We start from the raw sequence: 12,461 nt of genomic DNA, 5'->3' as shown, positions 1-12,461 counted from the left end.
AGCTAAATTAGTTGGCTGCAACTTCACTATTACCATATGAGAGTGGTATTGATCTTCTCATTTAACTCTCATTCTGGCAAGGAAGAAATTAACATTCCTTTAATTCTTATGCCACTAGTTGGTTTTTCAAACAGGTTAAAGACAAACCTCAAAAAATCTTTCTATCTAACTGAACTCTGGTCTTTTTGCTGTCATACAAGATTACACATTTACGTCATCAAGGGATCATACAGCTAAAAGGCAAAGGACACCTTATCACACACACTTTTGACTTTACAAGGCCGATGATACTTTAGTCTCTGATGTAGAGTTTTTATTATTGCATCCCTCTGATTACAGGAGGGAAAGACAAAATCATAAAGTATAGATTAACATATGGCTTTTGCTTTGCTGAGTTCCTCCTGTAGTTAATGCAAAATCAAGATCAAGACAGACCCAGAGCAAACAATGCTATAAGATTGTTTTACAAGGATCAAATCGGAAATTGTAGTCCTGAAACCGAAACTGAAAGGTCGGTTGAGAAAATGTAGAAGTGATTCATTTTACAATCTTGTAAATTAAATTGCAAAATGTTTGTTACACAAAATTGTTTCATATTTAATGAACAATTGTTTAATAGAAAAATGACCAGCAGATTGTTAGTTGTATCTGATGTTTGAGATGGAAACGGCAGTCTCCGAGTTCAAAACGAATTCAACACACACAAACATCTGTGCAAGCAGCAAGACTTGCAACCACAAAGTCGAGTGTAAAATACATGAATCCAAAGGCTACCCTAAGTGTTGTGTTGGTTGTGGGTACAGTGAAAACCATTTTAATTTCATCAGTTCATACTTTTATTAAGGTCACCATATCTGCATGAATTGGCCAGCTCTCTTGATCTGACTGACTTTACAGAGGAAAGTTTACATAACCTCATGTGCTCTGATCCAGTTTTATCCGATAAATATTAAACAGATTTTAACTTTATGTTATGTCATCTTCTGATATCTTATTGTTGCCTAATGTGACAATTATTCTCTCCTGTATCATCCATTACACCTCACTGTCAGGCAGCCTTTGTCCCGTTCTTATCACGTCTATAAAAACAACTCCCAGGTGGATCGCAGGCTCATACATCCCATCATCTTTGAACAGGTAGGTTGTCATAACGCACGTTTCATTAGGTTACATTTTACAATTACCAACTATTGTGCAGCCTCTAGATGGCCTCTAGAAACTGTTTGCAGTTTAAAAAAATCTTTTAAAGATTTACTATACACTCGTATTAACTGTTGCAGCTCCGAAGAAAAAGCTCTGCTGACACAACATGGCTCGACTAACAATCTTGGCTGGTAAGTTACATTCTTTCTATTGTTGATTAATTAAGTGAGTCTTGTGCAAATTTCTTTAAAGAAAATAAAATGCCTTATATTTTTAGGACTGTCTCTTTGGATGTGTCTCCAGATGGGTATGCATTCATTATTTAACTTCTTTATATTGCATTTCCATATATTGCTTTGCCCATGTAATCCCCATTTAATAGTAATTGTTTCCCCACTCTCCAAAAGTGTCTTCTAGCAAACTGGTGTGCTACTTCACCAACTGGTCCCAGTATAGACACGGTGCTGGCAAATATCTGCCTGCCAATGTAGATCCCAACCTCTGCACACACCTGATCTACGCTTTTTCAATAATCAACCATTCTAATGAGCTGGTGCCCTATGAGTGGAATGACGACGTTCTCTACAAATCCTTCAATGAGCTGAAGAACAGGTCCGTTGTTTTGCATTTAGTATCAATGTGCAGTATCTGCAGCCATATCCGCTGTTATTTCACAACAACTAATCACATCAGCACTCAAGATAAATATGGATGTTTTAGTGGTGTTATCCAGTTTTCTACATAAGGAGAATGTAAAAAACAAAAACACACGCATAGATCAACTGCAGTGGTAAAAACTTAACTAAGTAAATTAAAAGTTCTGGAAACTTTTGAGGAGTGTGAGTAAAGTGTGAGTAAAAAAATAAAACTATGCAGTTTTATCATTGAATATTCAAGTACAGTTCCCATTCAAAATTCGCCTGTTTGGAACGGGCCTATTGCTTGGCCTGTTATATTGCTATATGTGGCTTTCTCCAGAATCATTGTACCCCAAAATTACTTACAGAAGGATCCCAACCACTTAATATGCCACTCCACAAATTGGCCTGGTTGGCCTACAGAGATGTGTGTGTGTGTGTGTGTGTGTGTGTGTGTGTGTGTGTGTGTGTGTGTGTGTGTGTGTGTATGTATGTATGTATGTATGTATGTGTGTATGTGTGTATGTGTGTGTGTGTGTGAGAGAGAGAGAGAGAGAGAGAGAGAGAGAGAGAGAAGGCATTCAGTCGGTCTCCGAAGTGTGTATGCAGAGAGAGAGGGGTCGGAACAAAAAGTGGAAACAATGAGCTTTTGTTAAACATTATATTATACATTTTAGTGTTGTCTTTTTGGTCAACACTATTGCATGTTGATACAGTCATGACAGTGGTCCGGTCTTGTCTTGTCTCATCATTATTAACTAATTTAACACATGTTAATTTCCTAATAGGCTTAGAGGCTTGATGGTTAACGTTAAACTATGAATTTCATTCATGGCGGTATTTTGCTGATGGTAGTTTGTAACGGTATTAGTTTTGTAACAAACACACTGACGTAGATCTGGCCATAGCCTAATAGATAGCCTGTTGAATAACTTGATGATACAGAAGACAAACCATTTTGTGGAATGATGCATCATCATGTGATATTTGCAACGATGTGAATCCAAAACAGTGTCTGGTAGCCTGCCTGTTAGGGGCATCACGCTCTGTCTGCCGCTTGTCTGTAGCTGGTTGTGCTTTGCATGTGTGGGATTCTGGAACGTCCTTAAATTTGGGAATTGTTGTTTGTTCATTCAAAGTAAAAAAAAGTCCAAAGTAGGGCTACTTTGCACATTGTTGTGTGTCTGAGGTGTATTTGGTATTGTAGCCTTCTCAAACGAAGTGAGAGAGGGGATGGCCAGCGGCTAGAGTGGCAATAGCCAATGCGTGCTATTGGCATGGGACACTTTCCAAAAGATCATCTCAATGCAAATCAAACCGGCTATTAGTCTAACTGAAATAAAACGATGCCTATCTCTATGTATGGTGAAGGGTGTGTGATGATGTGGGGCTATTTCAATTCCAAAGGCCAAGGGAACTTTATGAATGACATGAAATAACTGGCCTTTAATAATTAAAAGCTGCCTGCTTCTACGGGAATTTAACATAGGGGGGTGTATACTGATGCCCCCTGTATTTTAAGGAAGAACATTTATTTATCTACAATACATTATTCATTCTCAAAGAAAATTGGTGTCCTTAAAGGTTGCATTTTACCTCATTTTTTAGTTAAGGCATTAAGATAAATTTCCAAAACATGATTATTTTATTCCTTTTTTTTGTCAACTTAAGCAATGGCATGTAAACTTATGAGCACCACTGTATTTAACGATATATTTTACATTTCTAATCCAAACAATGTCAAATGTGGCACAGCACTTACTCATGCACGTAGCAAAACACCTGTCAAGTTTGAAATCCATCGGACTGTTTGTCGGAACAGTTTGACAGATATGGGAATAACATACACACAGACAGACGTTCCTATAATTTATAGATGAAGTAAACGGAAAGGCCCAATCCTCATCAAGTAGATAGTAACATTTGAATGCAGGTATTATAAGTGTATTCTTACATTGTGGGATTGCTACTTCTACAGTAGCATTAAGGTAGATGATCTAACTTCTAACACTAATAAATTGTATATCGTGTTTTTATAAAAACCCTGCACAGAAACGCCCAGCTGAAGACTCTACTGGCTGTTGGTGGGTGGAACTTTGGAAGTTCACAGTGAGTCCACAAGACTTTAACAGCAAGGAATCATAATTCCATTATCTCATACAATGATGCAGACATCATCATCAACAGTGTAGCTTAAGGTTGTTTACCTTGATTACAGATTTACCGTCATGGTTTCATCCCCTGCCAACCGCCAGAGATTCATCCAGTCTTCTATCAGTTTCTTGAGACTGCATGGCTTTGACGGGCTGGACTTGGACTGGGAATATCCTGGAGCACGAGGGAGTCCACCACAGGACAAGAAGAGGTTCACAGTCCTCTGCCAGGTCAGTTTGTAAAATCTACACCTCCTCTAGTCAGCAGCATTAACAGAAACCCACCGGATGCCAACACCAACACAGCATCCTGATTTGAGATGATACAGCATGTAACTTTAAATATTCTTGCACAGTACACATGATTATCCTCAACTATTCCCCTCCTGCATTTAGGAATTACTCGCCGCCTTTGAAGAAGAAGCCGCTGTGACGAAAAAACCACGCTTGCTGCTGACAGCTGCAGTGGCTGCTGGGATGGGAGTCATCGACAATGGATATGAGATTGCTGATGTCTCAAAGTGAGTTACTGTGACTCTGAGTTACTTTAAAAGTTGAAAAAAAAATACTTTCTGATTTTAATATGTGAAATCATCATTGTCTAACAGGTTCCTGGACTTCATAAATGTCATGACCTATGACTTCCACGGAGCATGGGACCCGTTCACTGGCCACAACAGCCCTCTGTACCGCAGCTCTTACGATCAGGGCAACAACATCTACTACAATGTGGTGAGTAAAATCCTCAACAAAATTCAGTTACCATTCTCAAAACCCAATAACCCGAATACCTAACATGGTCTTTTTAATATATATATGTTTTTGTTTTTTTTATCTCTGCACAGAACTTTGCTATGAAATACTGGAGAGACCAAGGAGCACCTCGCGAAAAGCTCAATGTTGGTTTTTCTACATATGGACGCACATTTAGAACATTGTCAGCAGATAGCGGTGTTGGAGCATCAACAAGCGGACCAGCCTCTGCTGGGCCCTTCACTCTTGAAGCTGGGTTTTGGTCTTACTACGAGGTCAGTGAAGGGCCAACACGAACACAACACTGAGACACAACATAGCTAAATTGAACTTAATACAAGCCCAACAGAGTTTTGATAGAGTTTAAAGCTAAGACCTCACAAATCATGTCAAGGATGTTTAAATGGGATTTCCTTCCATCTCTACAGATTTGCACGTTCCTCCAAGGAGGCAGTCTTCACTGGATTGATGAGCAAATGGTGCCCTATGCTATTAAAGGAAATGAGTGGGTTGGGTTTGATAACAGGCAGAGCTTCGAAATCAAGGTAATAAATAAGATTTCATCCTCCACACCTATGTTTATGGAGATAATATGAACAATATAAAAGTAGCATCACTACTTGTCATCAGTGTCTTAGCTTCCTACATTTCACTAGATGTTGCTGATCATTATGAAGCTGCAGAGGCAGCAAAAACAGTTTTTGATAACTTGCAATGAGCAGAAGGTGGCACTCTAACACGCAACTTTACATTTTGGCAAACCCCACAGGTCTGTAATGTTTTTATTGCCTCAAGACAGGATTTATGCAATTTGTCATATAAACACCACAAAAAGGAGCAAACAGTAGGCACATCACTCAAAGCGTACATCACTCAGGTGGCTGTGTGCGATCTGCATGATTGAGTCAGTCTACTCTCAGACTGGACCAATGAGACCAGAGCTGGATAACACTGTCAGATACTTATACATAGGAATTAAAACAAGCTTTTCTTAAGGATTATTTTTGGTGCATTTAAGGCCTTTAATTACACAGGTCAGATAAAGACTTGAAAGGGAAGAGAAGGGGGAATGGCATGCAGCAAGGCCCGCAGGTCAGAGTCAAACCCGCATATTGTGTTTACCTGAAAAAAGATTGCTTTTAATTCGAAATGTTTGCTATGTTAAATAAATGTTATCCTGGCATGAGGCCATGCAGACCATTGGTCATAGGTGCATGGGTACATTTTTAAACTCTTGCAATATCTCAGGTATAAATTCCCTTTCAACTAGATTGTAAATAAAAAAATTACTAAACTAAAACTACATTTTCTATTGGAATTAACCTTGAGAAAGCTCTTGAAATGTGCATAACACTTGTACTGGTTACATACTGTATATTCAGTGGGGAAATAAAATAACATATTTGGGAGGCAACTTTTAAATAATTGTGTCATATACAGTGTGTATATATATATATATATACTGTACATATATTCAAACCTAAAAAACCTGCATTTTAAACTGAAGTTCTCTTTATAACTTATATTCCATAGGCACAGTATGTGAAAGATAACAAATTTGGAGGAGCCTTTGTCTGGGCGCTAGATCTGGATGATTTTACTGGACAGTTCTGTGGCCAGGGAAAATATCCTCTCATTAGTTATCTGCGCTCTTCTCTGGACTCAGGTAAACAGAAATGAGACCCCAACACTGCACAGCATGTGAACGTTTTATCATCTCCTCTTATCAAGTAAAACCTCCCGTACTCTGTTATATTTGTTTTTGTTTTTAACAGATTTTCCACTTCCACCTCCTGTAACCACACACCCAACAGTGAGCACCACAAAGCAAACGCCTGCTCCCACTTCTCCAACAACTACCAATGCAAAACCTACCACCACAGTTGTTGACTCTGGAAGTGGTTTCTGTGCTGGTAAGGCAGACGGCATCTACAGAAATGCCAAGAATAGCAACTCCTTTTATCAGTGTTTCCAAGGAAACACACACCTCCAGCTTTGTCCAGATAACCTTGTTTTCAGTGTAAGATGCAACTGCTGCGACTGGCCTTAAATAAATGTTTCCTTGTTAAAACAAAACACTGTCTCTTTTTCTAAAATCTTTTATTTACTTCAAATAATTTTATCGTTATAGACTATTCAAATTTATAAAACATGATAATAGGATTCTGACATGAACCCAAAAATAGAACATTAAGAGGTTCATATGCCTGTCTGGCCTGGTGTTTGTAGGAGGAAATTAACCTACTAGCAGGACTGACTGTTAGATAACTAAACAACTCTTCTCGTTTCTGTTAATGTTAAACTGTTTGCATTATAGAAAGCCAAAATACTGCTGACATTCTCACAAGAAAAATCTCCATGCTTCACCGTTTGTATTATGACTTCATTTTGACTCATAGAAAAAGCTGCTGTAGAAGGCTTACATTTTTTCTGTACGTATGCTGAGAGAGTGCTGTAAAATTGATTCTACTTGCAATTAAACAAACTTTGAGACAATTTCAGTGATTTTGTCCATCCCTTGAAAAATAATCATCGTAACTTGAACAAACACTGTAGTTGCATGGTCCGTCTAAAGTCCAAAGAAGCCACAAAAAAGGGCTTTGCAGTCATCTGTCAACTCAATGTTACTTAGAAAATGGAAAAGGCAAAACACAGTTTTAGAATGCTGAAATACTATGGACCAAAAACTTAAAGAAACTGTTGAATTGATGTGAAATAAAGTGCTAGATAGATGCTTAACATAATGTCAGACAGCCACATATTTAGAAATGTAGCCGCCAAATGGGTTGGTCTGTTTTGATTACAATCACTCACAGGTTGAGGTTTGTTTTCTGCATGTACCAAATGTACCACCTTCTGTTTTTTGACTTACTTGCATGATGCAACTGTGTAGTGTCCTAATCTTGTGGACCTGCCATTTGTCTACTTGTTCCTGGTTAATGTTTAACATGGATTGTGTATTTTTCATCAGTTAAAAAAACTATAAAGTGCTGTCCTTTTGATATGATAAGAGCTCATCCAAGAACAACCACCATGAGAAAGCTATTTCTAATTGCAGGTAAGCCACAATGAAAACCAGAGAAATGTTTTTTCCAGTATCTATGTAACCTTCTATGTACTAACTAAATCTGGAATTTTGAAGGTCTCTGTCTGTCCTTTGTCAGTTTGGGTGAGTTTCATAGCAATAATTCATTTTGAACAATCTTAGTAGCAACTGTCTAAATTGAGTATTCCTCAACAACTAATGAAAACTATTTCTGCTCTTCCATGAGTAGTGTCATCTGCCAGACTGGTGTGTTATTTCACTAACTGGGCCCAATACCGTCCTGGCAATGGTAGGTTCATGCCTCTGAATATTGATCCAAACCTGTGTACCCACCTGATCTATGCCTTTGCTGGTATAAACGATGCAAATGAGTTGGTCACCATAGAATGGAATGATGATGCACTCTACACATCCTTTAATGGACTCAAACAGAGGTCAGTCCAACATTTTTTAGCATTGTCTCTGTAAAATGTTATGTACACTAGTGATTGCAGGCAGCTAAATCTGTATATTCCCACAGGAATCCAAATCTTAAAACGCTGTTGGCTGTCGGAGGCTGGAACTTTGGAACTCAAAAGTGAGATATTTAGTATTAAATAAACAAAGTTCAATGTATTGTACATTTGTCCTCTTAAAAGCTTTACTTTCCCCAAATTCTACACAGATTTACAACAATGGTGTCAACACAAGCCAACAGAAATACATTCATCCAATCCTCTATCAAACTACTGAGGAAATATAGTTTTGATGGACTTGATTTGGACTGGGAATACCCTGCTGGAAGAGGAAGTCCTCTGGAGGACAAACAGAGATTCACAGTGTTATGCAAGGTCTGATCCACAATTACTCTTCCGGTGTTTAAAATGATGTTTAACGTGTACCACAAAGTGACTTTTCCATGATTCTATGGTGTACAGGAACTCTTAGAGGCCTATCAGTCTGAGGGAACAACAACCGGCCAGCCCAGATTATTGCTTTCTTCTGCTGTGGCTGCTGGGAAAGGAACCATTGATGCTGGTTATGAAATCGCAGAGATGGCAAAGTACAACACAATGTTACTCCCCCACATTATCCCCATGATTATCAGTCATCATGTTTTGGTGTTCTTGATCTCATATGCACTTCATCAGGTACCTGGACTTTATCAACGTGATGACGTATGACTATCATGGCACCTGGGAGACCGTGACAGGACATAACAGCCCGTTATACAAGGCAGCCCATGAAACAGGGGACCAAGTTTACTTAAATACTGTAAGTACAGGGATTCATTTTTTAGCTGCATCATGAATGTAAATTACTTACCATACTCTTCCCATGTCTCCGGATTGCTCCGGTGCCGCCGTAAATTCCCTCTGCCTTCTTTGTGTTGTAATTTTAAATTCCAGTAGATTCATGAGGCCTATGCTCCTCAGATCTCTGCAGGGGGAATTCAGAAAGTTAGGTAAAACATTTGTCAAATCAGATTTTTTCATTGCATGACTAAAACAACCTTTGAAAGAATACATGTTCCACAAAAACAAGTTCCTTCCCGGGGCTATTTTGCAGCAACAGCGTGGCTTCGTCGGACGCTTAGCAATGACACGATGAATGTGATTGGTTGAAAAAAAAAACAATTAACAAGAGTACGTTTTTCTCACATTAATGCTGTGTGGACTAACCAGACCCTTCTCCACGGCGCTGTGGAAGGTCTGGCATTATGAGAAAAACTTTTCCCATGTGTTTCTTTTTCGATAAATGCATTTCCATTAACCTGCTTTTACAAAAACATTTTAATTGAGCATAAAAAATCCTGTAGTAAAAGTAAAGTAAAATAAGTTTAAATATTGCAAAATGATTTTAAGATTGGCTGAGGTAGAAATGTTGGGTCATCAATAAATGCAATGCAAAAAGACTTAGCAAATGAATCCTTATTTACATGAAGCAGGTGACTTTAATGTACGCTAAAACCTCCGCTGCACTGAAGAGATGGAAAATAAAAGCAGCTGAAAGAACAATTCCATAATACCTAAATCTAACAGTCGTGAAACATGTTGTTAAAGTTATGAAACTGTTGTAATTTGGTTAGGTTTGGGAAACAAAACTATTTAGTTAGTGTGTAAGTGTTACTGAAACTCCTGCGTTAGTTTGAACTATCCACCACCTCAACGTGTCTGGCCCTGTAATACTTCCTGCTTTGCTTTCGTCATAAGAATATGGCCCCACATAACAGTAAATGCACTTATGGGTCTTTATTGCCGATTATCTCCTGAGAAGCAACTCAATCTTAGATAAAAACATCAGTTATGTGAGGAGCCATAATGGTACTAACATTCCTCAAACTTGAATCAAACGTAACTATTTGCATCTGGTCTTCCGTTATTTGAGTTTGAGATTTAACTCTTTTAATTATGTCATCTCATTGTCTTCTTCTGCACTGATTTAAAGTTAAATGCAGAATAAGCGCCAGCTGTCTCAATTAGCCCAACTTCTCATACTCACATAAAAGTAGAGGATGGAAACATACATTCCCTTAAATTTCCTCTTGCAAATTTCTATAAATCTGGTAAGAATTTGCATTACATTTGGTTGGAAATCTTACATCTGTCTGTCTCTTTATTTTCACATTTCAGGACTTTTCCATGAGATATTGGCGAGACAAGGGAACACCTGTAGAAAAGTTAAATATGGGCTTTGCTACATATGGAAGAGCATTTCAACTGTCTAGTCAATCCAGTCAGGTTGGAGCACCAGCCAGTGGTCCAGCTGCTGCTGGTGCTTTTACAAGAGAGGCTGGCTTCTGGTCCTATTATGAGGTGAAACTGGCAACAAGTGCATTTAACTCTGTCTGTGTTTTAGTGGTAACTCCATGTAACTGATGATATTTTATTATAAAGTAATTAAACGGAGCTTTCATACAACACTTAAAAATCTGAAATGCGACCCTCTTTTTCAGATTTGCACTTTTCTTCAAGGGGCCAGTGTCCAGCTGATAGATGATCAGAAAGTTCCATATGCAGTCAAACAAAATCAGTGGGTTGGATATGACAACAAAGAAAGCTTTGCAACTAAGGTAGTTGTATGCTTCTATAACAAAGTTTGCTCATTGTTTGGTCAGTTACGTTTAAGTATGTTTCTGTCATTATTTATTCAGGTTCGTTACCTTAAGGACAACAGATTTGGAGGAGCTTTTGTCTGGACTCTGGATCTGGATGACTTTAACGGACAGTTCTGCAACCAGGGAAATTACCCTCTCATCAGCTATCTCCGCTCTCTTGTAGCCCAAGGTGAGTAGAATCATATATTACTTGTTAAAGTACTTCTTTAAGAAACCACACAGAATTCATTAGATATTTGTTAACACTGACTGTACAGGCTACTGATCATTTCCTATTACTTCTGCAGATCTTCCTCCTCTTCCCACTACAGGACCCAAACCAGATCTAGTGACTCAACAAACAAATCAGCCTCAAGTACCTCCCAGACCAACAATCCCTACTTCATCCAACAACCAAGACAATTTCTGTTCTACAAAGACTGGTGGAGTTTATGCCAAACCTGATGCCCCAGGTTCCTTTTACAATTGTGCCAACGGCATCACCTGGATCCAAAACTGCCCAGCTAATTTGGTCTTCCAAGATAGCTGCAAATGCTGTAACTGGCCTTAAAAGCTCACACCTCATCAAAAGTGAGCAAAAATAATTCTTATTTACAAGTTAATGGATTTTTTGTTAAGTTAATTTAACAATGGGAACGTAGTGCTTGTGAGACTATATATATATACAGTATATATATATATATATATATATATATATAAACATTTAAGTGTAATTGTCTATCTTATATTTTCCTAGGATTTGTTTTTCTTTCTCCTAAAACAGGTAATTAAACCTTAAGCATTAAACACAAAATGGTAAAGGTTAAGGATTGGTGGCTTTTCCATTACACTATAACTTAAAACATAACATATAATGTAGTATCCTGATGGTCTAAAGAAATAAATAAATACAAGATTGACATTATAATCAAAAGCCTGAATTGATCTCACCCATTATGCTAACTCTCCTAGCCGCTTCCTTCACATTCATCTTACTTTTCTCACTTCCTGTTTATTTTTGTTATTCTTTGTGTGATTGTGTTGCAAGTCAACTTCCAGTTGTCTACCCTCCCGCCTTTTGTTATCAACATCCCAGCCCTATTGTCCTGCACCTGTGACTATTGTCTCCCCTCCACCAAATGTATTTTTTCACACCCTTACTATTTGTTCTCTGACAGTTTGTATTTTACGCTTGAGTTTAGCGCTGTAGCCTATTCCATGTGAGCTTCTAAGGGTTTCTTTAGATCTTCTGGCAGTCTCAGTTTAGCGTTTTTTGGATACTGTTGCCAGGAACGGCCTGTTTTTGGACTGTCTTTTGCCCATTGTTTATAGATAGTGTTATATACATATAACACGAGAAGCTTGAAAAATACCGAGAGCTGAAAGAGGAGCTAGAAGAAATTTGGAAAGTGAGAGCAACAGTGGTGCCAGTGGTAATCGGAGCACTGGGGGAGCAAACTGGGAGAGTGGCTACAGCAGATTCCAGGTAAAACATTAGAGGTCTCTGTCGAGAAGAGTGCAGTCCTAGGAACAGCTAAGATACTGCACAGAACCCTCAAACTCCCAGGACCCAAACTTGAGGATGACACATACCACCCCACATCGGGTGAGAGGGGAATTTATATATATATATATATATGTGTGTGTGTGTA

General features: G+C 38.4%; 2 protein-coding genes across 2 annotated transcripts; both read left to right on the top strand.

The window, feature by feature from the left end:
- The first annotated feature begins 963 nt into the window (after positions 1–963).
- On the top strand, positions 964–6,780 carry LOC117948391 (acidic mammalian chitinase-like). Its single transcript, XM_034878018.1, has 12 exons — positions 964–1,137; positions 1,281–1,334; positions 1,421–1,450; positions 1,551–1,755; positions 3,834–3,890; positions 4,000–4,165; positions 4,331–4,455; positions 4,543–4,666; positions 4,780–4,962; positions 5,116–5,232; positions 6,221–6,353; positions 6,463–6,780. The coding sequence occupies exons 2-12, from the start codon at positions 1,310–1,312 to the stop codon at positions 6,735–6,737; spliced, it is 1,440 nt and encodes a 479-aa protein (XP_034733909.1). The 5' UTR covers positions 964–1,137; positions 1,281–1,309; the 3' UTR covers positions 6,738–6,780.
- Positions 6,781–7,547: 767 nt separating this feature from the next.
- LOC117948390 (chitotriosidase-1-like) lies at positions 7,548–11,416 on the top strand. The gene is made up of 11 exons (XM_034878017.1): positions 7,548–7,745; positions 7,830–7,856; positions 7,963–8,167; positions 8,254–8,310; positions 8,398–8,563; positions 8,651–8,775; positions 8,864–8,987; positions 10,346–10,528; positions 10,669–10,785; positions 10,867–10,999; positions 11,118–11,416. Exons 1-11 carry the CDS (start codon positions 7,691–7,693, stop codon positions 11,378–11,380), a joined length of 1,455 nt encoding a protein of 484 aa, XP_034733908.1. The 5' UTR covers positions 7,548–7,690; the 3' UTR covers positions 11,381–11,416.
- Positions 11,417–12,461: the final 1,045 nt, after the last annotated feature.

The sequence above is a fragment of the Etheostoma cragini genome, chromosome 7, assembly GCF_013103735.1.
Source record: "Etheostoma cragini isolate CJK2018 chromosome 7, CSU_Ecrag_1.0, whole genome shotgun sequence".
Taxonomy (NCBI): domain Eukaryota; kingdom Metazoa; phylum Chordata; class Actinopteri; order Perciformes; family Percidae; genus Etheostoma; species Etheostoma cragini.
Note: the sequence above shows the minus strand (reverse complement) of the source record. Positions and strands in the feature narration are given on the sequence as shown.